Raw genomic sequence first — 27,509 nt, forward strand, 5'->3', positions numbered from 1 at the left:
AGTCTTACTTTAAATCAAAAGAGATTAAAGTAGTTAACTAGTCCTTCTACAAATCAAATCCTTTCATTAATGGTGAGGAAATGAGATTGGTGACATCATAACCCTGTTAGCCAATGAGGACAGGAGACCAAGTCATTCGAACGCTGCTTTTATTCACGACTCAGAGCAAAGCTGAAACTTTTAAACTTTAATATTGACTGACTTTCGAGGCGTGTCCAGAGCTGACCGCACAGCACATCCCATAATAGGACGTGTTGCTATGGGGACAACTGAAAACCTGTTTTCCATTTCTCCCAAAAGTATAAAAATGATCCATAACATTGGAAAATTCAGATATTTGCACAAAACTCTAATTAAATACTTAAATATAAAACCTTTATACAAAACATTTACATGAAGACGAGGAACGTTGACATCTCCCATGATGCTTTGCTGCGAGCAAGGGAAGTCAACATATCCCATGATGCTTTGCTGCGAGCAAGGGGAGTCAACATCTCCCATGATGCTTTGCTGCGAGCAAGGGGAGTCAACATCTCCCATGATGCTTTGCTGCTAATGCGACCCAGGGTTGTCCACGACTCCCATGATGCTTTGCTGCTCCACTTTGCCAAGGGTCATGTTCAGCAGAAGGTCAGAGTATCTCTCCAGCAGCTCCATCGTCCTATCGTCAGCCTCCGGTCGCGGAGGGGCGGAGTCAGGGCTGCACTTCCTGTCAGACAAGCAGACGGCGCCGAGGTCGTTGTGGGCGGAGACCAGCGCATCCTCGAGGACAGTCGCCATGGCGACACGCCGCTCGGACGCACACACGCCGGCCACCTGCAGAGAGAGAGGACATGACGTCACACACCTGGCCCCGCCCCCGCCCTGTGGCCCCGCCCCCACACTGTGGCCCCGCCCCCTGAACCCGTACCGACCTGCCGCTGCAGGTTCAGCGCCCGCTGCACCGCCTGCCGCAACTCCTGAGCAGCCTGCTGACAGAGCTCCAGGCTGGGGGGCTCAAGGGTCGGGGGCTCCAGGCTGGGAGGCTCCAGGCTGAGAGGTTCCAGGCTGGGGGGAGGCTCCAGGCTGATGGGCTCCAGGCTGGGGGGAGTTTCCAGGCTGGGGGGAGGCTCCAGGCTGAGGGGCTCCGGGCTGAAGGGCTCCAGGCCTGCAGAGAGGAGGACAATTCTCACAACGCAGCAGCCAGGAGCATCAGGCACCCCAGCCTCTAGAGGAGGAGGAGGAGGAGGAGGAGGAGGAGGAGGAGGAGGAGGAGGAGGAGGAGGAGGAGTCATACCTTCAGCTGGAGCGCAGAGGACCTCCTGTAGGCTGGCACCCCCCCTGGGGGAGGAGGACTGGGCCGGGGAGGGGTCAGCTGATGCCGCCGCCCCCTGACCTCCTGAGACGCTGCTCTGAGCCTCGCTGTCGATCAGGACAGCCCGTTGGCGCGGCAACGCCGCGGCTACAAGACACGGGGTCCTCTGGGGGGAGGGGCCGGGAGCGGGGGGGTCGCGTACAGAGGAGGGGAGGGGAGTCTGCAGCTCCTCCTCCAAGGGGGAGGAGGGGGCAGGGGGGAGGGCGGGGGGGGCGCCCTCGCTGGGCAGACTGGTGGACAGGGTCCTGTCTGGGAGCTCTGTTGGGAACCAAGACATGAGGAGCACGTTACACTCTGACACCAACCACCAGGCTCACAGGGGGGGTCATCCAACCCCAGACCAGCCCCCAGCGGACCTCGAACCAACCCCGTGGTCAGACACCGACACGCTGCGCTCTAGTCACCGCTGAACCACCTTCAGACACCACCTTCAGACATCGCACCACCTTCAGACATCGCACCACCAGGTACCGGCCTGTGGCCGCTAGCCACGCCCCCCTTTGGGTCCACTAGCCACACCCCCAGTGCCCTCTAGCCACACCCCCTGTGCCCTCTAGGCCCGCCCCTGGGGTGCGGTCGACCACACACCTCCCAGCCCTCCTCGGCAGTAGATGACCGCCAGGGTTTTGCGTCGCTGTAGCGACCGGTTGGGGAGCAGGGGCTGATGGGGCAGCAGGCCGGTCCGTCTTCGCCTGAAGTCCGGGAGGGCCCTCAACACCCTCACTAGAGTGACAGGCTGTCGGGCCAATCCCAGAGCTGCTTGAGTGAGCGCCAGATTAGGGGGTGTGGTCGTAGTCCCCGCCCACACGTGGAAGTCGACCCATGACGTCATTGGCCCGGGATCGGAGTTCTCCAAATCGGACGATGATGTAATGATCCCCCACCCCCCCCCCCCTCCCCCTCCCCCCCTCAAAACAAAGCTATTGTTGCGGACAGTGACCGGTGCGAATGAAGCTGGACTGTCATGGTAGAACCGAGTTAAATGCCCTTTCAGAGTAAACACTACGCGTTACCAAAGGTAGGGGTAGCAAGGGGCGGGACACGAGACAGGATGTGACCCGCTCAACAGGATGTAGTACCTCTCGTACAAGAGGCTTTGGCCCAACGCTTTGTAAAGTAAGCGTTTGTCTCGGCTGCTAAACAGGAGAGGTGGAAGTACGGATTAAAAACAATGGGGCCGCATTACATACTAAACTAAGAGTAGTGCCAGTACGATTACAGTACAGTGCTACAGTTCTACCCTCTGAAGTACTACTGTAGACCTGGTAAAACTCTCTAAAGTACTGGGAGTACTACTCTCAATCGCTTATCCAAGGGGTTGGATAAGCGGTCGTCTTTCAAAGTCCCTCGGCGCGCAACAGGACAGCGCTACAATCAATCATGTAGCAGGCACAGCACAGCCTTCACAAGGGGCCGTGGTAACTCAGTCGTCCTTATGGTAAACCCGCCCACCGACTATCCACGATGTGATTGGCCGGACCTGAGACGTCCAGGCTAAATCTCTAAAGTACTACAGTAGACCTGGTACCACAGTACTCCTCTCTAAAGTACCCCAGTCCTCCTCTCTAAAGTACCCCAGTCCTCCTCTCTAAAGTACCCCAGTCCTCCTCTAAAGTACCCCAGTCCTCCTCTCTAAAGTACCCCAGTCCTCCTCTCTAAAGTATCCCAGTCCTCCTCTCTAAAGTACCCCAGTACTACTCTGAAGTACCCCAGTCCTCCTCTCTAAAGTACCCCAGTCCTCCTCTCTAAAGTACCCCAGTCCTCCTCTCTAAAGTACCCCAGTCCTCCTCTCTAAAGTACCCCAGTCCTCCTCTCTAAAGTACCCCAGTCCTCCTCTCTAAAGTACCCCAGTACTACTCTCTAAAGTACCCCAGTCCTCCTCTCTAAAGTACCCCAGTCCTCCTCTCTAAAGTACCCCAGTCCTCCTCTCTAAAGTACCCCAGTACTACTCTCTAAAGTACCCCAGTACTACTCTCTAAAGTACCCCAGTCCTACTCTCTAAAGTACCCCAGTACTACTCTCTAAAGTACCCCAGTACTACTCTCTAAAGTACCCCAGTCCTCCTCTCTGAAGCTCACCTCCTCTCCGGGGGTTCGACGGGGTCTCCTCGGCAGAGCTCAGGGGCCGGGTCACCTGACGAGGGAACACCGGTCAGACCCACGGGACAGACACCGGCTGGTCATGTGACAGGAGGAGGTCATGTGACCTACCTTTCGACAGGGCTCCTCAGAGATGGGGGGAGGGAGGGAGTGCGGGGGGCCGAGTCTGAAAGCACAACACAAGAATCAACACAACATCTAAGGGGGTCAGGGGGCGGGGCCAAGGGGTCAGGGGACGGGGCCCAGGGGGCGGTACTTACCGGAGGCGGTCCTGGAAGCGCGACAGGAAGCGCGTGGAGATGCTGAGGCGGGGGTTGAGGAACGGCCGCTCCTGCACCTGCAGCGCCCGCAGGTCAGTGTCGAAACGCTCTGCGGAGGTCAAAGGTCAGGTTCAACACGCTCTGCGGAGGTCAAAGGTCAGGTTCAACACGCTCTGCGGAGGTCAAAGGTCAGGTTCAACACGCTCTGCGGAGGTCAAAGGTCAGGTTCAACACGCTCTGCGGAGGTCAAAGGTCAGGTTCAACACGCTCTGCGGAGGTCAAAGGTCAGGTATAAACGCGCTATAGAGGTCAAAGGTCAGGTTCAAAAAAGGTACCTGGGCTTAGGGACCACGATGTTAGGAGTTAGGATCACAGCCTTTAGAAGGCTGAGAACCACCGGTCTAATGAGTGAGTGAGTAATGGTGTGGAGTGAGAGAGTGAGTGAGTGAGTGGGTGGGTAATGGTGTTGAGTGAGAGAGTGAGTGAGTGGGTGGGTGGGTAATGGTGTTGAGTGAGAGAGTGAGTGAGTGAGTGGGTGGGTAATGGTGTTGAGTGAGAGAGTGAGTGAGTGAGTGGGTGGGTAATGGTGTTGAGTGAGAGAGTGAGTGAGTGAGTGGGTGGGTAATGGTGCTGAGTGAGAGAGTGAGTGAGTGGGTGGGTAATGGTGTTGAGTGAGAGAGTGAGTGAGTGAGTGAGTGAGTAATGGTGTTGAGTGAGAGAGTGAGTGAGTGAGTGGGTGGGTAATGGTGTTGAGTGAGAGAGTGAGTGAGTGGGTGGGTGGGTAATGGTGTTGAGTGAGAGAGTGAGTGAGTGGGTGGGTGGGTAATGGTGTTGAGTGAGAGAGTGAGTGAGTGGGTGGGTGGGTAATGGTGTTGAGTGAGAGAGTGAGTGAGTGGGTGGGTGGGTAATGGTGTTGAGTGAGAGAGTGAGTGAGTGGGTGGGTGGGTAATGGTGTTGAGTGAGGCCCCGTTTACACGAAGGGAAAACGCAGATATTTCCACGCGGTTTGGCCTCTCATTTACACGAAAACGCTGTTTTTGTATCAGAAAACGATCATTTCTAAAAACTCCGTCCAAAGTGGAGATTTCTGAAAACGCCAGTTATGTGTTGTCGTGTCAACGTGGAGAAACGGGGTTTTAGGTTCTGAAGCGTCACATTATGCGCCAGGAAATACTTAACGTCATATGAGCGCCCTATGTTTACAGTTTGTTTGTTACAGGAAGACGCTCGCGTTATTCGTTGTTTTTGATTCTGAGGATTCTGATTGGCTTGCATGGCTTTATCCTTCTCCCTACTATAGTTGAGATTCTCTGCCCGAGCCCGAGCCGACCCGGCCAATATTTCCCACCACTATCCTCGGGCCGGGCCTTTGATCAACGATTTCTTTTTTTTTTTATCATTGGCCTAATCTGAGGAGAAATCTATGCCATAAACAGAAATATTATGGGCCTTTTTTACACGGTTCTTCTCAATGCCGTGGAACGCTCCGTTCACTTGCATGGGTAGTAGTCCGGTGACTTGTCAAGCCCAGCGTCTTCCGTTGCTAAGCGACGTCTTCGCTGCGCGTCGGACGGTGTACTGTTCGCCCTGTCGGGGCTTATTTTCTCGATAGTGACCGGCGTTCTATACATTATCCCTTACATATATATTTAGCAGAGTAGGCCTAGTAACAAATGTGTACAAAGTTACATATGTATTAAAAAAAAAGTCGGGTTGAAATCGGGCTCGGGCTCATAATTACGGTTAATGTGTCGGGTCGGGCCGGGCTCGGACAGAACGTGCACGGGCTCGAGCTGGGTGGGGCTTGATTTTATGGGCCCGATCTAAGCTCTACTACACTGCCGCCCATAGGTTTGGCATAGTTATAATGGCGCTCGACGGCGTATTTATGCGTTTTGATGTAAACGACAACTTTTTTGAAAACGATGCTGTGTGCACAATGTTATTTTTGAAAACGGAGGGGGGGGAAATATTTGTTTCTATAAATACCCTGCTACGTATAAACGTGGCCTGAGTGAGTGAGTGAGTAATGGTGTTGAGTGAGTGAGTGAGTGAGTGAGTGAGTGAGTGAGTGAGTGAGTGAGTGAGTGAGTGAGTGAGTGAGTGAGTGAGTGAGTGAGTGAGTGAGTGAGTGAGTGAGACCTGTGGGCGTGGCCAGCGTGTCAAAGTGGGTCTTCATCAGGCCGGGGTTCTCCTCCACCTCCTCCTCCTCCACCCCTGAGCTCCCCAGGGAGCTGGCCTGGCTCAGGGAGTCTGTGTCTGGGGGAGGGACCGCTTTACATCACTTCCTGTCCACACACACATCACTTACTGTCCACACACACACACATCACTTCCTGTCCACACACACACACACACCGTCCTGCTGGTATCCGGCTGATCCGTCGCAGTAGGCGGAGTCCTGGCTCAGCTCTGCCCCTGGCTCCGCCCCCTGACGAACCCCACGCTGCTCTGCCGCCTGCACCTCGAAGTCCCTGTACGTACACACACACACACACACACACACACACACACACACACACACACACACACACACACACACACACACACACACACACACACACACACACACACACACACACACACACACACACACACACACACACACTTTAACTGGTATTCCTGCGGGATCTCACTGGTGTTCCTGCAGTATCTCACTGGTATTGCTGCGGGATCTCACTGGTATTGCTGCGGGATCTCACTGGTATTGCTGCGGGATCTCACTGGTATTGCTGCGGGATCTCACTGGTATTGCTGCGGGATCTCACTGGTATTGCTGCGGGATCTCACTGGTATTGCTGCGGGATCTCACTGGTATTGCTGCGGGATCTCACTGGTATTGCTGCGGGATCTCACTGGTATTGCTGCGGGATCTCACTGGTATTGCTGCGGGATCTCACTGGTATTGCTGCGGGATCTCACTGGTATTGCTGCAGTATCTCACTGGTATTGCTGCAGTATCTCACTGGTATTGCTGCAGTATCTCACTGGTATTGCTGCAGTATCTCACTGGTATTGCTGCAGTATCTCACTGGTATTGCTGCAGTATCTCACTGGTATTGCTGCAGTATCTCACAAGCTCCATGTTACTCACCCTTCTGCCGTAAAGGTTGAAGTTGAAACAAAGGTTTGGTTCATGATGTCAGTGCCTGCACAGCCAATCGGCTCAGAGGGCTCCTCAGCAGCCTAGAGGACAGACCAATCACAACAGAGTTGTCTTCAGTCTGACCAATCACAACATAGCTAGCTACAGGCTGACCAATCACAACAGAGCTGGCTACAGCCTGACCAATCACAACAGAGCTGGCTACAGCCTGACCAATCACAACAGAGCTGGCTACAGCCTGACCAATCACAACAGAGTTGTCTTCAGTCTGACCAATCACAACATAGCTAGCTACAGGCTGACCAATCACAACAGAGCTGGCTACAGCCTGACCAATCACAACAGAGCTGGCTATAGCCTGACCAATCACAACAGAGCTGGCTACAGCTGGCTCTCGGCTCTCCTGATGTGAATGTGTGGGGGGGGGGTCAGCCCACCTCCTCCTCCAAGCCGCCCAGCAGGCTGTCCAAACTCTGGGGGTGGAAGAGGCCCTCCTCGTCCTGCTCCTCCCCCGGCTCCTCCCCCAGGTCAGGGGAGGCGTGGCTTGCGGCGGGGGGGCTGTAGATAGTGAGGGGGCAGGCCTGCTGAGCCCAGCGACCGCGTGGGACCACAGGTACCTGGAGGCCCGTCCCGCCCTCCTGCACGCACACAATTTATTTTCAGCACGTCTTTTCCATCTGGTCTTTCTATCAACACCGCTCCGTCATATCACCATGGACCGCGGCGTTTACACTACTCTTTAGCCTAGCATGGTGCTCTTCAGCCTAGCATGGTGCTCTTTAGCCTGGCATGGAAAGCTCTTTAGCCTGGCATTGGCCTAGCATGGTGCTCTTCAAGCTAGCATGGTGCTCTTTAGCCTAGCATGGTGCTCTTTAGCCTAGCATGGTGCTCTTTAGCCTGGCATTGGCCTAGCATGGGGCTCTTTAGCCTAGCATGGTGCTCTTTAGCCTAGCATGGTGCTCTTTAGCCTAGCATTAGCCTAGCATGGTGCTCTTTAGCCTAGCATGTTGATCTTTAGCCTGGCATTGGCCTAGCATGGTGCTCTTTAGCCTAGCATGATGCTCTTTAGCCTAGCATGGTGCTCTTTAGCCTAGCATTAGCCTAGCATGGTGCTCTTTAGCCTAGCATGTTGATCTTTAGCGTAGCATGGTGTTCTTTAGCCTGGCATTAGCATAGCATGGTGCTCTTTAGCATAGCATTGTGCTCTTTAGCCTGGCATTAGCATAGCATGGTGCTCTTCAGTCTAGCATGGAGCTCTTTAGCCTGGCATTAGCCTAGAATGGGGCTTTTAGCCTAGCACTAGCGTCTGACTCACCAGCTTGCGGAACCACATGGGCAGCTTGCCGTTGGTCTCAAGGAGCAGCGACTCTGTGGACAGAAACACCGTCAGCACACGGCTACACCCTCAGCAACACACACTGACGGGTGGAGGGGCGTCCCTCACCCTCTGGGGGCAGCAGGCGGGCGGGGGTCTCAGGAGGAGCCTCTGGGTCCTCCTCCAGGGTGGGAGGAAGAGGAAGCTTGCCTGCAGGTAGAGCGACGAAGGTCTCCCTCCTGGAACAGACCAGAGCTACTTTAGTACGGACGTCTTCAACAGCTCATGCTCTTCACACAGGTACTAGGAGCGTTCGGTCGGGGGGGCCGACCTGATGGAGAGCTGCTTGCTGGTTGGTCTGTTGTCGACGATAAGCCCCGCCTCCAGCCTCCGCCGGGCCAGTGTCTTCTTCATGGTGGTGGTCATCTGGGAGTCCAGGCGCCACAGGAACACACAGCTGGAAGAACACCCAGCGTGAGGAACACACAGAGCCGGAGGACGCCCACAGCTGGGGTGCACATAGGGCACAGAGGGCAGCTCACCTGTCCCCAGACACGGTGACCAGGTACCGGCAGTCCAGGGTGAACTTCATACTGGTGACGATCTCTGTGGAAACCAAGACAGGACATCAGCAGGAGACTGGGCCGGCCTGGTCCTACTGGGAGTTGGGGCTGGGCGATTAATAGAATTTTGAGCAAAATAATCGTGATTATAATTTCTTTCCCCATAATCCAGATCAGATCAGAGGCCAGTGGTTTACCCGAGTGTCCGAACAGTGTCACCACCGTCTCCCCGGTCTCGTAGTCCAGGATGGAGATGCTGCGGTCAGAGCCGCTGGTGGCCAGGTAGCAGCCGGACGGATCCACCTGCACCTGAACAGAACATCTGCTTACAGGCGCTGACCTCACCAGCGCTCCACCGGAGAACGTTCTCCTCCAGAGCCAGGACTCAGTCTGCTTCCTACCTCCTCACCGGAGAACGTTCTCATCCAGAGCTAGGAGTCAGTCTGCTTCCTACCTCCTCACCGGAGAACGTTCTCATCCAGAGCCAGGACTCAGTCTGCTTCCTACCTCCTCACCGGAGAACGTTCTCATCCAGAGCTAGGAGTCAGTCTGCTTCCTACCTCCTCACCGGAGAACGTTCTCATCCAGAGCTAGGAGTCAGTCTGCTCCCTACCTCCTCACCGGAGAACGTTCTCATCCAGAGCCAGGACTCAGTCTGCTTCCTACCTCCTCACCGGAGAACGTTCTCATCCAGAGCCAGGAGTCAGTCTGCTTCCTACCTCCTCACCGGAGAACGTTCTCATCCAGAGCTAGGAGTCAGTCTGCTCCCTACCTCCTCACCGGAGAACGTTCTCATCCAGAGCCAGGACTCAGTCTGCTTCCTACCTCCTCACCGGAGAACGTTCTCATCCAGAGCCAGGAGTCAGTCTGCTTCCTACCTCCTCACCGGAGAACGTTCTCATCCAGAGCTAGGAGTCAGTCTGCTTCCTATCTCCTCACCGGAGAACGTTCTCATCCAGAGCTAGGAGTCAGTCTGCTCCCTACCTCCTCAGCGGAGAATGTTCTCATCCAGAGCTAGGAGTCAGTCTGCTCCCTACCTTCAGAACGGCTCCATCGTCACTCGAGAACCCCTTCAGACACCTCTGGAGCTTCCCCGTCTCCACCTCGTAGACCCTGAGGAGAACGACCAGCTCCTTCAGAACCAAAGCGAGAACCTCGAACACAGTACATTAGAAGCACACAGAACCACTAGAACCGCCAACACACTCCACTAGAACCGCCAACACACTCCACTCCAACCACACAGAACCAACAACACACTCCACTAGAACCACCAACACACTCCACTATAACCACACAGAACCAGTAGAACCACACAGAACGCAGCATCAGAACCAGGACTCTCCCCTAGAACCCGGCGCGTGCAGCAGCCCCACCGGATGTTGCGGTCCTGGCAGGCGACGGCGGCGTGGCGCCGGGACGGGTCCAGGTCCATGTCGTACAGCGTGGTCTTCTCCACCACGTGGTGGCTCCTGGAGAACACCACGCCCTCCGCCGTCTGCAGGGGGGGGGGAGACCATCAGGTCCAGGGGGGGGGGGAGACACCCTCTCCTCACCCTCACCCCACAGGTACTCACCCCAGAGGAAGTAGACCCACAGGTACAGAGGAAGTAGACCCACAGGTACTAACCCCAGAGGAAGTAGACCCACAGGTACTAACCCCAGAGGAAGTAGACCCACAGGTACTAACCCCAGAGGAAGTAGACCCACAGGTACTAACCCCAGAGGAAGTAGACCCACAGGTACTAACCCCAGAGGAAGTAGACCCACAGGTACTAACCCCAGAGGAAGTAGACCCACAGGTACTAACCCCAGAGGAAGTTGACCCACCTGCTGCGCCCGGCGGAAGTAGATGCTCTTATCGGCTCCACAGCTCACCAGGCTGACCGCTGCACTGGGAGCGCAGGAAGTAGGACCTAGAACACAGGAAGAAGAATCTACAACACAGGAAGTAGGACCTACAACACAGGAAACAGCTACTAGATCCAGGAAGTAGGACCTACTAACACAGGAAGTAGGACCTACAAGGCAGGAAGTAGGACCTACAACACAGGAAACAGCTACTACAACACAGGGAAAATAATCTACAAAACAGGAAACAGCTACTACAACACAGGAAACAGCTACTACAATCCAGGAAGTAGGACCTACAACACAGGAAAGAGCTACTACAACACAGGAAGAAGAATCTACAACACAGGAAACAGCGACTACAATCCAGGAAGAAGAATCTACAACACAGGAAACAGCTACTACAACCCAGGAAGTAGGACCTACAACACAGGAAGTATGGCTAGTATATAGTAATAAAGTAGTAGTAGCAGTACCAGTGAACCTGATGGCGTTGATGTAGGTGAGTGGTGGTAGAGGCGCAGTAGTATCTAGTATCCAGTATATAGTAAACAGTATCTATTGTGTGGTAGTATTACCAGTGAACTTGATGGCGTGATGGTGCAGTAGTATCTAGTATACAGTATATCTGGTATACTATACAGTATCTACTGTGTGGTAGTATTACCAGTGAACTTGATGGCGTGATGGTGCAGTAGTATCTAGTATACAGTATATCTAATACTATACAGTATCTATTGTGTGGTAGTATTACCAGTGAACTTGATGGTGTGATGGTGCAGTAGTATCTAGTATGCAGTATATCTGGTATACTATACAGTATCTATTGTGTGGTAGTATTACCAGTGAACTTGATGGCGCAGTAGTATCTAGTATACAGTATATCTGGTATACTATACAGTATCTATTGTGTGGTAGTATTACCAGTGAACTTGATGGCGTGATGGTGCAGTAGTATCTAGTATACAGTATATCTAGTATACTATACAGTATCTATTGTGTGGCGGTATTACCAGTGAACTTGATGGCGGTGATGGAACCCGAGTGGTCGTAGAGGCTTTGCTGCAGGCTAAAGTTGTTCTCCAGGTTGAAGATGTGGATCAGACGGTCTCTGCTGGCCGAGGCCAGAAGCTTCACACCTGGAGACACCAAGTCTTCATCATCATTACCCTCACCATCATACGGTCTTCATCATCATACGGTCTTCATCATCACCACCACACCATCTTCATCACCACACCATCATCTAGGCAGGAAGCTCCCCTGTATCAGCGGGTGAGAGAGGGGGAGGAGCCTAGGCAGGAAGCTCACTTGTATCAGCGGGTGAGAGAGGGGGAGGAGCCTAGGCAGGAAGCTCACCTGTATCAGCAGGTGAGAGAGGGGGAGGAGCCTAGGAAGGAAGCTCACCTGTATCAGCGGGTGAGAGAGAGGGGGAGGAGCCTAGGCAGGAAGCTCACCTGTATCAGCGGGTGAGAGAGAGGGGGAGGAGCCTAGGCCGGAAGCTCACCTGTATCAGCGAGGGAGAGAGAGGGGGAGGAGCCTAGGCAGGAAGCTCACCTGTATCAGCAGGTGAGAGAGAGGGGGAGGAGCCTAGGCAGGAAGCTCACCTGTATCAGCAGGTGAGAGAGAGGGGGAGGAGCCTAGGCAGGAAGCTCACCTGTATCAGCAGGTGAGAACTCCAAACACAACACCTCCGAGTCGTGAGCCTCGATCTGCACCAGCTCCTCCAGGGTCCGCCCACCAAACACACTGCAAACAAACACACAGTACACGTTATATATACACACACACACACAGTAAACGTTACACACACACACACACACACACACACACACAAAGTATACATAACACACACACACACAGTATACTTTACACACACACACACACACACACACACAGTATACAGTACGTAACACACACACACACACACACACACACACACACACACACACACAGTATACTAGCGATCGACCGATATATCGCCCGGCTGATATAATCGGCCGATATTTGCGGTTTTTACGTGCATCAGAATCGCCCGATTTTTTTCCGGCATCGGCCGTTTTCTTTTTTTCTTTCATGATTTACAGAAGGCTCAGTAAATTTTCATCTTTTTTAATTATGACATTGTAACATTTGTTATCATTGTGTCATTTTTATGATGTAAATTGAGGGGGGCTTAGCCTGGAAATCCAGAACCACATCTAGAAAGCTGTAGGGTCTGGCAACGAGTAAGGAAAATGGCCCAACTCGAGGGGCGGTGTCACACTAAATTTGTACCGGCTGCCAAATTTGTACCGGGCGCGTCATCCATACGTAATCCATTCCAAACCTGCCTGCAACAGATGATCGCGTCGTCCGTTGCCGGGCAGGTTTCAAAAAACATTTGCGCTCATGTTGCCAAAGACGAAATAACATAGTACAGTTAACGGATCTCTAGATAACACTTGTTTTTACTTTATATTTGTATTGTATTTCATTTTTTAATCAAATTTAGCTAGTAAACTGAGTGTTTAAAGCGGGTTTCAAAAAACATTCGCGCTCATGTTGCCAAAGACGAAATAACATAATACAGAAAACGGATCGCTAGATAACACTTGTTTTTACTTTATATATTTGTATTGTTTTTCATTGTTTAATCAAATTTAGCAAGTAAACTGAGTGTTTAAAGCAGGTCAAGGACGAAATAGCACAATACAGATAACGAATCGCTAGATAGAAGGTTTGCGAATGTTCGTGAACCTTTCACGTCATTCGACGCGATTGTCCGTTGCCAGGCAACGGACGACGCGATCATCTGTTGCCGGGCAGGTTTGGAATGGATTACGTATTGATGACGCGCCCGGTACAAATTTGGCAGCCGGTACAAATTTAGTGTGACAGCGGCACCAAGCATGCATTGGAAAATATCAGAAGGGGTGACGTATCCAGACCAGTGGAGCTAACCAATAGACAAGACTTTTGCCGTATCCGGTCGGTAAAACAGCAACGCTTTTGGCCCGCCTATATTGGTACATCGATGTGATTGATTAATGTTCTGGGCCAGGGGAGGCCCAGAATATACACAAGTATATTGCTTGTTCCCAGAGTGACTCACTGAGCAAATTGAAAATCACACACAACAACACACACACACACACACACTATACGTCACACAAACACACACAGTATACGTTACACACACAGACACACACGCAGTATATGTTACACACACACACACACCGCAGGTTTCCGTTGCGGTCGCCGGCGGCGATGTGGCGTCCATCAGGGCTGACTCCGAGGACCCGGACGCCTGATTTCCCATCAGCCCCGGCGGCGTCCTGCAGGTGCTGAGTGTCGTCTCCCACATACACCACCCGCACCAAGTCCTGAAACACACCACCCTCACCTTAGTGCTGCTACACCACCCTCGCCTTAGTGCTGCTACACCACCCTCGCCTTAGTGCTGCTACACCACCCTCGCCTTAGTGCTGCTACACCACCCGCACCAAGTCCTGAAACACACCACCCTCACCTTAGTGCTGCTACACCACCCTCGCCTTAGTGCTGCTACACCACCCTCGCCTTAGTGCTGCTACACCACCCTCGCCTTAGTGCTGCTACACCACCCTCGCCTTGGTGCTGCTACACCACCCTCCCCTTAGTGCTGCTACACCACCCTCGCCTTAGTGCTGTTACACCACCCTCGTCTTAGTGCTGCTACACCACTCTCGTCTTAGTGCTGCTACACCACCCTCGCCTTAGTGCTGCTACACCACCCTCGCCTTAGTGCTGCTACACCGCCCTCGCCTTAGTGCTGCTACACCACCCTCGCCTTAGTGCTGCTACACCACCCTCGCCTTAGTGCTGCTACACCACCCTCGCCTTAGTGCTGCTACACCACCCTCGCCTTAGTGCTGCTACACCACCCTCGCCTTAGTGCTGCTACACCACCCTCGCCTTAGTGCTGCTACACCACCCTCGCCTTAGTGCTGCTACACCACCCTCGCCTTAGTGCTGCTACACCACCCTCGCCTTAGTGCTGCTACACCACCCTGACCTTAGTGTTACTACACCACCCTCACCTTAGTGTTACTACACCAGCCTAACCCATAGTGGTTCCCCCCAGTTTGGGAACCACTCGTGTAAACAGTACTAGTCCGGTACGTGGTGTAAACAGTACTAGTCCGGTACGTGGTGTAAACAGTACTAGTCCGGTACGTGGTGTAAACAGTACTAGTCCGGTACATGGTGTAAACAGTACTAGTACGGTACGTGGTGTAAACAGTACTAGTACGGTACGTGGTGTAAACAGTACTAGTCCGGTACATGGTGTAAACAGTACTAGTACGGTACGTGGTGTAAACAGTACTAGTCCGGTACGTGGCGTAAACAGTACAGTACGTGGTGTAAACAGTACAGTACGTGGTGTAAACAGTACTAGTCCGGTACGTGGTGTAAACAGTACTAGTACGGTACGTGGTGTAAACAGTAGTAGTACGGTACGTGGCGTAAACAGTACTAGTCCGGTGGATGGTGTAAACAGTACTAGTCTGGTGGATGTTGTAAACAGTACTAGTCCGGTACGTGGTGTAAACAGTACTAGTCCGGTACGTGGTGTAAACAGTACTAGTACGGTACATGGTGTAAACAGTACTAGTCCGGTACGTGGTGTAAACAGTACTAGTACGGTACATGGTGTAAACAGTACTAGTCTGGTGGATGGTGTAAACAGTACTAGTCCGGTACGTGGTGTAAACAGTACTAGTCCGGTACGTGGTGTAAACAGTACTAGTACGGTACATGGTGTAAACAGTACTAGTCTGGTGGATGGTGTAAACAGTACTAGTCTGGTGGATGGTGTAAACAGTACTAGTCCGTTACGTGGTGTAAACAGTACTAGTACAGTACGTGGTGTAAACAGTACTAGTACGGTACATGGTGTAAACAGTACTAGTACGGTACATGGTGTAGTACAGGTTGGTAGTGCTGGTTGTAAGGACAGGAGGTTACCTTGCTGTAGCGGTTTGCGGGGCCCGGGGCCCCCCCAGTTCGAGGGTCGGGGGCCGGCCCTGGGGGCCCGTCCGGGAGCCACACCCTGATGGTGTTGTCGGAGGAACAGGTGAGGAAGGACGAGGCGGGAAGCAGGCCTCCCTCTACCTCAGGATACACCTGGAGAACCGGCCAATCAGAAAGCTTACATCCCCTAGAGCAGTACCATTCAAGTACTCATACGAGTTTTATAATTTCGCTTAACAGAAGAAATACCTGAGCACTCCACAGTACAGAGCGTATCTACTAGACTCGCTTATTATAGTACTCAAGTCACACTACTACTACAGTACTCAAGTAACACTACTACTACAGTACTTGTATAACAGTAATTATACAAGTACTGTAGTAGTAGAGTTATATCTACCAGAGTATATCTACCAGAGTATAGTACTCATATACCACTACTGCAGTACCTCTGTGCTCCAGCGTACAGTAGAGTATATCGACCAGAGTATAGTACTAGTATAATACTACTGTAGTACTACAACACCACTGCAGTACCTCTGCGCTCCAGACACAGCCGCTGTGGTACAGCGCCGAGTACATCTTGGTAGGGTTGAGGATGTTCTGCACGTCCCACACGTACACACTGTGGTCGTTATACACACAGGTCAGCTGACCCGCCCGGGGGTCAAAGGTCAGCCCCGCGGTGTCCGGGTACACCGGCTGGCTGGGCCAATCAGGGGACTCCGTCCTGTAGTGAACCCAAGCAGAAGAACCTTAAAATAGGGTGTAGGGTACTAATCCCTGGTACAACTAGTCCTGTAGGGTACTAACCCTGGTGGTACTAGTGCTGTAGGTACTAACCCCTGGTACTAGTACTGTAGGTACTAACCCCTGGTGGTACTAGTGCTGTAGGTACTAGTACTGTAGGTACTAGTGATGCGCGGGTTACCCAATTACCCGCGGGCACCCGCGGGCCGGGTGGGTTGGGTAGCAGTTTTCTCTAAGTATCGCGGGTTCGGGTGGGGCGGGTCAAAAAAGTCAAAACCCGCAACCCGGAACTTTTGGAATACATAGGTGCAATCGCAATTTTGCGTTAGCCTGCAGAACTTATCATTTGCATACATCCCACTGTCACAAAGTTATTGCACTCAAAGCTCCCACTCCTGCTAGTCGTCTGAGTTAGGCACTGCGTGTGCATTGCCTGCGCTATGTGTCTGTTTGTGGGAACATCATAGATAGACATAGGCTATGTCTTCCACGCATTTGTTAACAGTTCAATAAATAATTGCGTAAAGCTGTCGTTGTTGTTGTTGTTTGATGCAGACCTGCCGTTGAAGTTTCACAATAATGCGAATTTAGCGCAAATCCTTCTCATTTAGTTACGTGTTAAATTAGGCATAAGCCTCAGCCCCAGGCTTTTTATTTTATTTGTTGTCATTATTTTTTTTTTTTTTTGCGGGTCAAATTGGGAGGGTCGGGCGGGCCGCTTCAGAATTCCCCACGGGTCGGGCGGGGCGGTTTGGAAAATGTCTTGGGTCGGGTTGGGGCGGGTGTTAAAAAAACGCCCTCTCGCGCATCACTAGTAGGTACTAACCCCTGGTACTAGTGCTGTAGGTACTAGTACTGTAGGTACTAACCCCTGGTACTAGTGCTGTAGGTACTAGTACTGTAGGTACTAACCCCTGGTACTAGTACCTACAGTACTAGTACTGTAGGTACTAACCCCTGTAGGTACTAACCCCTGGTACTAGTGCTGTAGGTACTAGTGCTGTAGGTACTAGTACTGTAGGTACTAACCCCTGGTACTAGTGCTGTAGGTACTAGTACTGTAGGTACTAACTAGGGCTGTCAAAATTGCTCAAAAATGACATTCGAATGTTCGTTTGGAAAAAAATCACGAATTCGAACTATTCGAATATCTGGTTGCCTATTTTACGCAGTTGCCGTCAATATGTCAATAATGCGACAAAACCATGGTTCAAATTAGCGGGATATATATATCCTATAAACAGCCCAGTAACGTGGAGGCCTAATCATGAAAAGCCACAACTTTGTATCGCTTGCATTTCACCACCACACCTGCAAGCGCGCAAACTATAGTAATCTGAAGAAGACGCCCGCTTCTGAATGTTACAAAGTATGCTAGTGGTAACGTTCCTTGCTTTGCTTACCAAGTTACCATTTATCGAGAAGGCCTATTAAAATCGATAAAGAAAGATATGCATGTCGCCTACGTCTTCCACCATGCCAGCGAAAGGGCACTTCGCACTACGCACCGTTCGGATTCATGAAAAAAAAGCTGTCTCGGACTTTGCCGAGAACATTGCGTTATAGCAGCTTTCACCAGCCAGACTACTAGCTCCCTGAGCTCTACTTCGGATGCTTATTGAATGGCATAGCCGAGCTGGAATACCTATATCCAAGTACGGAAACCCTGAGGGGATAAAATACATTCGCTCTTCACAATACTAGTCTGTTACACTTGTACCGCGGGAGTGTTTTTTCACATTCGAATATTATGAGGGACATCGCGAACAGACAGAGGCTCATTCACAAAGCAGATAGAGGCGCTTGTACCGCGGGAGTGTTTTTTCACATTCGAATATTAATTTTCACGTTCGAATTCGCGTTTTTGGATACATTTCGAATGAATATTCGAACTTCGAATATTCGTTGACAGCCCTAGTACTAACCCCTGGTACTAGTGCTGTAGGTACTAGTACTGTAGGTACTAACCCCTGGTACTAGTGCTGTAGGTACTAGTACTGTAGGTACTAACCCCTGGTACTAGTACTGTAGGTACTAACCCCTGGTACTAGTACCTACAGTACTAGTACTGTAGGTACTAGTACTGTAGTTACTAACCCCTGTAGGTACTAACCCCTGGTGGTACTAGTACTGTAGGTACTAACCCCTGGTACTAGTGCTGTAGGTACTAGTACTGTAGGTACTAACCCCTGGTACTAGTACTGTAGGTACTAACCCCTGGTACTAGTACCTACAGTACTAGTACTGTAGGTACTAGTACTGTAGTTACTAACCCCTGTAGGTACTAACCCCTGGTGGTACTAGTACTGTAGGTACTAACCCCTGGTACTAGTACTGTAGGTACTAGTACCAGGGGTTAGTGCTGTAGGTACTAACCCCTGGTACTGGAGCTGGACCCCCAGCCGGTGGGGGCGGGGCAGGCTGGAGATGAACTGCAGGTTGAGGGGGCTGAAGACGCGCACCGTCCCGTCAGAGCAGCCGCAGAACACGAAGGACTCAGAGACCGCCAGGCAGCGCGCCGACGCCGTCTGGGGACCAGAGGGGGGGACAGGGGGGTGGGCCAGGGGGGAGACCAGGGGGGAGACCAGGGGGGACGGGGGGGGACCAGGGGGGAGACCGGGGAGACCAGCGGAGGACAGAGGAGCACCGTTACAGGACTGAACATAAAGAGCTAATATACACACACACACACACACACACACACACACACACACACACACACACACACACACACACACACACACACACACACACACACACACACACACACACACACACACACACACACACACACACACACACCCCTACCTTGAGGTGCACCCATGCCTCCAGGTCACGGCTCTTGTTGAACAGACAGAGCAGCCCCCCGCTGGTGACGGCGTACGTGTTGTCCGCCGCCGCGCCCCGCCCGCACGCCACGCCGCAGAACACGCTGCCCTTGAAGTCCCCCAGGAGCCCGGACCGCCCAATCAGGGGCACCGTGCTGTTCACCTGCACAGGGGATGAGCCAATCACAGGTCAGACGGTTGATGATCGGAGCCCCACTGCTGGGGGCGCGATTGGGGGGGGGGGGTGTGTGTGCGTTAGCGTCCGTCCGTCTCACCCTGCGTTCTCTGGAGGCGTCCAGGTTCCAGAACTTGACGTGTCGTTTCCCCGCGGTGACGAAGGAGCTGCTGTCCTCAGAGAAGGAAACGGCCGCCACACCACTGGACACCTTGTTAGAGGCTATCACCGTGCCCTTCTACACACACACACACACACACACACACACACACACACACACACACACACACACACACACACACACACACACACACACACACACACACACACGACGTCTAGATCTTTCCATCATGTCTCTTATCATGATGCAATGAGCCTAGGTGCACTTTACAACGTGCACTTTGTTTATTGTGTGCGTACCTTCCACTCCCACACGCTGACGGTCATGTCGTGCTGGTAACCGACGGAGACGATGTAGGCTGAGCTTGGGGAGAAGGCCACGCAGGCCACGCCATACTTGTGGCTCTGGACCTCCGCCAGCTGGGAGCGCTCACACACGTCCCACACGCGCACACACGGCATGTGGCCACTCTGCACACACACACACAGAGGAGGTCCTGATGCTGCTGCTGACCAGGTGACCAAAACCAGCCAATGAGAGGGTAGGGTTTCTTACCTCACCGGACACCAGGTACTTCCCATCCGGAGAGAAGGCCAACGATGACACCGTCTTCCTACACACACACACACACACACACACACACACACACACACACACACACACACACACACACACACACACACACACACACACACACACACACACACACACACACACACACACCTTCAACTTTATCCACTGCTTTACATTTTAATCATTTTCATACTTGTTTGCACTACTATCTTGTCACACATTCTCCAAAGCATATCTTTCATATTTCATACACTTTATCGTCCATATCAGCCATGTGGATATTTTATTTTATCATCTTGTTTATTTAGTATGCGTGTTCAAGCAACTGTGAATAAGAATTTCCCCCTGGGGATCAATAAAGTATTTTTCTATCCATCTACACACACAATCCCCAATTGAGCCAACAATAACCTCCATCTGAAGACCTACCGGTTCATCTAGAGACAGCTTCTAAAACCCTTGGTGAGAAGCCTTTCTTAAAGTAGGACAGTGTATTAGACAGTTAGGTATTGAACCCTCTCTTAAAGGAGGAAAGTGCATTAGATAGGGAGGTATTGAAGCCCTTTCTAAAGGAGGACAGTGTATTAGATAGTGAGGTATTGAAGCTTCATCTAAAGGAGAATAGTGCATTCGATGGTGAGGTATTGGAGCCTCCTCTAAAGGATGACAGTGTATTAGATAAGGATAAGGAGTATAGGGAGGAGACACACTGACCTGCATGAGTTGATGATGTGACTCTGTTTGTTCTTCGCAGGATGAAGGAGCACGATGACGCATCTGAACACAGAGAGCCCCCCCAGAGACAGAGAGACCCATTACTGGCCCCGCTGCCATCAGCCATGCAATAGAAACACGACTAATGATCACATGTTGGGGGCCCCAAAGGCCATATATTTATAAACAAACAAACACAGTGCAACCCCTCCATTGTTACATTCTCATCGTTTGCTCTAGGTTGAACCCTAGGGTGAAGGACCTATAACTCACCCTGCAGAGTAGAACCTAGGCTGCAGAACCTATAACTCACCCTGCAGAGTAGAACCTAGGCTGCAGAACCTATAACTCACCCTGCAGAGTAGAACCTAGGCTGCAGAACCTATAACTCACCCTGCAGAGTAGAACCTAGGCTGCAGAACCTATAACTCACCCTGCAGAGTAGAACCTAGGCTGAATGACCTATAACTCACCCTGCAGAGTAGAACCTAGGCTGCATGACCTATAACTCACCCTGCAGAGTAGAACCTAGGCTGCATGACCTATAACTCACCCTGCAGAGTAGAACCTAGGCTGCATGACCTATAACTTACCCTGCAGATTAGAACCTAGGCTGCAGGACCCTAGATTGAGGAGGGTGTAGAACTCCTGCGACCCCAGGATGGAGGGCTTAAGGTGGTGGAGGACCCCAGGGTGGAGGAACATAACTCACCCAGCAGGGTAGGCCACCAGACCGGAGGAGGGGTCACACGCCAGACTGCTGCCATTGGCCAAGGTGATGCCCAACACCTTCTCTAAGAGCACCTACACACACACACACACACACCATGTTATTATATGGCTGGCTGGTTCATGCGTCGGATGTGGGTTTAATTTGATGGGTGGGTCTCTTTAGAGGCCTATGAACACAAACACAATCAACAGTGGAAGTAATGACGCCGTGTTGTATCAGCACGACAGCTACAACTGTACCCGATTAGACGCCCGTTTCGGTTGACTTTGTCGACTTCTCCGTCGTAGGTTGGGGTTGGTGTTGTGAGCGGGTCTCCTGGGCCGGGCGGCGGCCGGGGGAGGCGCTCCGTGCTCGGCTTGGTCTGCCATGGCGCACCGGTAGTAGTCTGTAATACTTTTATTAAAACAACACTTATGAAGTGTTTTTCAACCTCCAGATAAACTATTTTAAAAAGCCGATAGAATAAAGCAAACACAGTCGAACACAGTGCTGTTGATAATGATAATGATAATGGAGGACTTTGTGATGAAGTTCAGCTGCGGAGAAAACAGTGAAATCTGACACTCGACTGGGGAGGCGGGCCTTAATTTAAACTATACAATAGCGACCAATCCCAGCTGGAGCTCTCCACTCACGACCAATCAGAGCCTTCCTTAACGATAAGGGGCGGAGGATTTCGGAATCTGGATAATTTGTACAATTTTCTTTCATTTTTTTTATTTTTTTCAGTGGGTGTATCAGTTATGTATACATTCCCATTGCACTAACGCAAAATTAGAAATACATTTAACATATTTTCATGAATCATTGTAGATTATTATTGTTCATTTATCTTTTACAAATATCTAGCTCTATGCATGTCTTTGACTGGTCGCGACATTCTGACCCATATCTTTAATTAAATAATCAGTCAGTATTGTTATGGTGTGTGCGTGTATTTCCCTCATCCGCCGCACGGGGCATCAGAGCACCTCCCGCCGTCAGAAACACGTGGGCCTGAACAGAAGAAGAGAGTTTGGCTCTGTTGTTCGGACCCTCCGCCTCACGAGCTCACCTGTCTGTCTCCTCACGGGTACTAGGACGGTAACCATAGCGGCCCCCCTCCGTCTAAGAGTGTGGAAGAGCGTGTTGTGTTTGTAAGAGTGTGTGGTCTGTGTGTGTGGAAGAGTGTGTTGTGTTGTGGCTCAGTGTGTGTTTGGATGGCGGCGGGAGGCGCGTCCCAGACCGGCGTCGGGGATGTGGAGGAGGACGCATCTCAGCTGGTCTTCCCCAAAGGTGCCTCATCTCTTCTCTACTAGAGAACCTATTCTCTCTCCTCTCGTCTGTAACTAGCTAGTGTCTCTCCTCCCGTTTATCACTCTAACTAGAGGACCTCAGCTCGTCTGTAACTCTAACTAGTGGACCTCCTCTCGTCTGTAACTAACTAGTGTCTCTAATCTCGTCTGTAAATCTAACTAGTGGCTCTCGTCTGTGACTAATTAGTGTTTCTCCTCTCGTCTGTAACTAACTAGAGGACCTCCTCTCGTCTGTGACTGTAACTAGTGGCTCTCCCGTCGTCTGTACAGCACTACACCAATCTCGCAGGAGAACCTCTGCCTTTACTTTCTGTTGTTGTAACAACCCAACATGTGATTCTGATGTTTGGTTGGATACTCCCTGGGTTCCTGTGTTTCATTTGTCACGTGTTGGATTAAACCCACCAGTTGTGTTCAATAGTTGTGTTGATTTCTTTTAAGTAATCAGTTTACTGTTTAGTCAGTGAGCTCTGAACAGACGCTTTTAAAGGGGACATATTGAACCACCAGGTGGGAGTGTGACCTGCCGTAACAGGCAGTTTGGAAAATGTCCCTCATCTGGCATCACTGGCGGGCGTGTCCACCTAGATGTGTGCTGGATAGATCAGTCTACCAGCCTACCCAGTGGACTGTAGCAAAGGGTGCTTATATACCCGTCATACATCAGGTGGACACGCCCCCTTGGGATTTCAGAAGAGGCCGATTTCCAAAACGGCTTGTAGTGTCTAATCAAACTCACACCTGGTGGTACGGTGTGTCACCTTTAACCAAAGCGGCTTAAATTCAGACTCGTGTTCCTATGGAGGAGCAGGTAGCGTCAGGGGTCGTCCTGCTGCCAGTAGAATAAAGCCAGCATCTCTGCGCTGGGCATGGTGCCCCCTCATCACTAGTCGACCCTGGCTCTTGGCCTGGAGCTCCACCAGTAGGGGTGACAGGAACGTGTTTAGTTCCCCCGTGACGTCGGCCCCTCCCTGCTCTAGAGTTCGAGACGGCGGAGACGCTGCTGAACTCGGAGGTTCACATGCTGCTGGAGCACCGCAAGCAGCAGAACGAGAGTGCCGAGGACGAGCAGGAGCTGTCGGAGGTCTTCATGAAGACCCTGAACTACACGGCTCGCTTCAGCCGCTTCAAGAACCGCGAGACCATCGCCAGCGTGCGCAGGTCTGAGAGGCCTCTACCCTACAACCGTTAACGGATACTAATATTACCTTCCTCTTTTCATATCATATAGAACTTCATACACTATACCCGTTAACGGATACTAATACTACCTTCCTCTGTTCATATCATATAGAACTTCATATACCACCATACTGTGTTAATATTATATAATACATTATAACTAGGGATGTCCGATATTGGCTTTTTTGCCGATATCCGATATGCGATATTGTCCAACTCTAAATTTTCGATTCCGATATCAGCCGATACCGATGTCGATATTTGGGTTATTTTTCCTCAAACCTAATTTAGGTAACATTACATATCTCCTGTTGTGGAATTAACACAACATGCTTAATGTTATTGTGATGCCCCACTGGATGCATTCTTGAATGCAACAAGGCTTTCCAAATGTTAACATTGTCTGTGCAAAATCAGAAAAATACTTCAACTTAATTTAAGGGAAAAGTGCCATGTTTATTTTATTTTTTTTAATGGTCTCAGACAACAGTTTGGATTACACTCTCCCTGAGATAATCTTGACAATGCCCACAACAAATAGGGCAAACTTGACTTCACAAATGATAAAACATTGTACCTGAACAACTATGTGCAACATAGCAGTATGTTTCTTTAACTAAAACTCAATAACCTTAATTGAATAAATGCACAAATATGAGTCAATTACAATGTGCACTGTACTGCACAATTTTGAAAACATTTATTTGAGCTATAAAAAAAAAAAAAAAAAAAAATTTTTTAGGCAAAAAAATTCCGATACCGATATTGACAGATATTACATTTTTATGCTAATATCGGGCCGATAATATCGGTGGGCCGATAATATCGGACATCTCTAATTATAACTTAATACACTACCGTACTCAGTGTATATGATATATATCATAACTTACTATCCTACTATACTCTGGCTATTCCATATATCTAACATAACTTGATATAGTATGCTACTGTTTAACATAATATGTTAAATAACCTTGAATATATATCGCTTGATGACAGCTCGTATCTGAACCATAGGAGTCTTTGTTAGAATATATTTGTGGGAGTAAAGTAGTATTTTATAATAGTATATATTATGATTAAGATTCATTTTGGTACCAGATCCATATGCTCTGGGATAAGCAGATAAAGCCATATGTTTATCACTAAGTGTGTGTTCCATCTGGCTGAGCTCTACGTGTGTGTGTGTCTGTGTGTGTTCCAGCCTCCTGCTGCAGAAGAAGCTCCATAAGTTTGAGCTGGCCAGCCTGGCCAACCTGTGTCCAGAGGCAGCGGAGGAGGCCAAGGCCCTCATACCCAGGTGTGTGTGTGTGTGTGTGTGTGTGTGTGTGTGTGTGTGTGTGTGTGTGTGTGTGTGTGTGTGTGTGTGTGTGTGTGTGTGTGTGTGTGTGTGTTGTTGACTTGTGTGTCTCCTTCCTCCTCAGTCTGGAGGGGCGGTTTGAAGACGAGGAGCTGCAGCAGATCCTGGACGACATCCAGACCAAGAGGAGCTTCCAGTACTGAGGAGCCCCCCCCCCCCCCCCTCCATATCCCCCCCCCCCCTCCTCCTCCACGATGGGACAGAGGTTGTCGCGTGTCAAACAGGATTTTTTTTTTAAGAAACAATACAACCAGCAACCCCTGCAGACTGACGATGTCACCGCTATGACGTCACAACTGTGACGTCACCGCTATGATGTCATCACTATGAAGTCATCACGGCTCAAACAATGCCCAACATTTCTTACATTCCCCTGTTAGGTTTTCAATAAATGAGTTTTATGTTTTTCTATATCCACTGTGTGTCCTTCATTAGAGCGTGACTCCGGGCTGCTGCGCAGACTATCCAACCCCAGCAGTAGGGCTGATATCGTTACATACAATACTTTCAGAAATCACCTGATATTACGTTTCTGTAAATATGTCAATGATAACACAAACCTTAGCTTACCAATAGGTAGTGCGAGAGGGACTAGCAGAGCAGGGAACGAGTTCAAGAACTTAAGGAGCGCAGATAGGTCATTATTCCAATGAAACACACAATTTATGATTGCAGAATTTGTTAATTTTGTAAATTCCTATGAATCATAAATACTACCCAAAATATACATTTATTGGAGTATATGTTGACATTATGTTCCTAAATATGCATGCATCATATAATGATGCTGATCATTTAAGTGAAATGGATCACTTCAATATTAGACCGAGGGTTCATTTCCCTAACTGTCATATTATATAGCATTGCATAACGCTACTACTGCAACTACTCTGGTGCCATCTAGTGGGGAAATGGCATGAATGGCAACGATCGATTCGGCACTTGCCTCGCTTCACTTCCAAGATGTATTAATTAAGCTATCCTCGTTTTCATTTCAGGATCTATTTGGCTTATTAGACGCCAAACTAGCACATAATAACGGACTGCCTATCGCTATGAAGTCAGAATTGGTTCACAACATGTTCTCTGGTCATCATTAGAGAAGTCCTGTTTCTCTGTGTTTCTATATCGGAACCACTAGGAGGCAGCACGGCGCCACCAGAGGGCGCACCGACACATTTGCCGCCCTAGTCGATCGCCTTGGTCGCCTATGCCGAGCTGGACTGCTCCTTTTTTTTTCTTCCTCCATGGTCCCCTGAACGCGTCTGGGACCCGGTGCAGCTGCACCGGTTTCACTGTCGATATTATTATCACACAGGCATGTTGCACACTTAAACACACGCAACCATTCAGCAACACTAACACTTTCAGTAATGGTGCAATGAACACAACATGAAGACAAGAGTCACAAATACATCCCAACCCATGAACCCTGATTAGTTTCCCAACAACAAATGACCCAGGAGGGCCCCGAAATCATAGACATCCTATAGACGCAGCATTGGCTGCTGGGATGCGATAAATGCGGCCGCCATCTTGAAGTGGGGACGGGGTTAGAAGTCCGAGGGGAGGTTGGAACAGAGGATGTATTTCTGCTTGGGGAACACAGTTTGGCATCGACAACCACTATTCAGACTTGTTATCATTGGGTGTGTCTGTGTCTCATAAGATAAGGCTGCACCACATTGCCAAACTCGCCACTCTTGAACTTCAGAAAGGAAGCACGAAAAAAGAAGCTATTCAAACAGTCCTCCTTCAGGGTTTTAAATAATCCCACAGATATTGATATTTTTTACATTCACATTGCCTTGCATGCACTACATTGGTTCGCCTGCATTTACCCTGACTGCTTTTTATTGTGTTTGCACGCCTAATTCATGATAATCAGGCCTAATGCGATAGATTTATTTTCCATGATAATTCTTTTGCATTTTATTCTCTTATTACTGAAACTGTAAATGGTCAGGGGTCTCATTTATAAAACTGTGCGTGAGATCGTTACTAAAAATGTGCGAACGCCCTGAAGCCAAGTTTTGCGTGCGCCAAAAAATATTCCGATTTATAAAACCCTGCGTACGCACACCGTATGCAATCTTTGCTTTATAAATCACAGAGTGCCTACAAGTGTGTGCAGCTGAATCTGCTTCACGTGCCGCCCTGTAAACGCCCCTTTTTAACCATAAATGGTCAATGCAAATGACCTCATGAATTCGATGTGCATATAAAACAGAC

General features: G+C 50.4%; 2 protein-coding genes across 4 annotated transcripts; one reads left to right on the forward strand and one right to left on the reverse strand.

The window, feature by feature from the left end:
* Positions 1-132: 132 nt before the first annotated feature.
* On the reverse strand, positions 133-22,320 carry wdr62 (WD repeat domain 62). 3 transcript variants are annotated; one of them, XM_030380987.1, is made up of 32 exons: positions 21,677-22,320; positions 21,417-21,508; positions 20,705-20,767; positions 19,973-20,030; positions 19,717-19,887; positions 19,397-19,534; positions 19,102-19,284; positions 18,670-18,821; positions 16,081-16,273; positions 15,538-15,696; positions 13,768-13,913; positions 12,206-12,297; positions 11,562-11,687; positions 10,528-10,613; positions 10,074-10,195; positions 9,735-9,810; positions 8,895-9,006; positions 8,677-8,740; positions 8,466-8,591; positions 8,264-8,373; positions 8,135-8,187; positions 7,257-7,457; positions 6,808-6,899; positions 6,072-6,187; positions 5,856-5,972; positions 3,714-3,822; positions 3,565-3,619; positions 3,433-3,487; positions 1,943-2,110; positions 1,277-1,612; positions 915-1,147; positions 133-816 (listed from the first exon to the last, which is right to left on the reverse strand). In XM_030380987.1, exons 1-32 carry the CDS (start codon positions 21,803-21,805, stop codon positions 553-555), a joined length of 4,197 nt encoding a protein of 1,398 aa, XP_030236847.1. In that variant the 5' UTR covers positions 21,806-22,320; the 3' UTR covers positions 133-552. The 3 variants fall into 3 exon arrangements, with proteins under 3 accessions (XP_030236847.1, XP_030236846.1, XP_030236848.1); XM_030380986.1 differs by having other exon boundaries at positions 11,562-11,702; XM_030380988.1 differs by lacking the exon at positions 1,943-2,110 and having other exon boundaries at positions 11,562-11,702.
* A 99-nt stretch (positions 22,321-22,419) lies between these two features.
* Positions 22,420-25,690, forward strand: polr2d (RNA polymerase II subunit D). The gene is made up of 4 exons (XM_030380989.1): positions 22,420-22,712; positions 23,713-23,893; positions 25,122-25,217; positions 25,342-25,690. The coding sequence occupies exons 1-4, from the start codon at positions 22,637-22,639 to the stop codon at positions 25,418-25,420; spliced, it is 432 nt and encodes a 143-aa protein (XP_030236849.1). The 5' UTR covers positions 22,420-22,636; the 3' UTR covers positions 25,421-25,690.
* The last annotated feature ends 1,819 nt before the right edge of the window (positions 25,691-27,509 follow it).

This window comes from Gadus morhua, chromosome 16 (genome assembly GCF_902167405.1).
Source record: "Gadus morhua chromosome 16, gadMor3.0, whole genome shotgun sequence".
NCBI lineage: Eukaryota > Metazoa > Chordata > Actinopteri > Gadiformes > Gadidae > Gadus > Gadus morhua.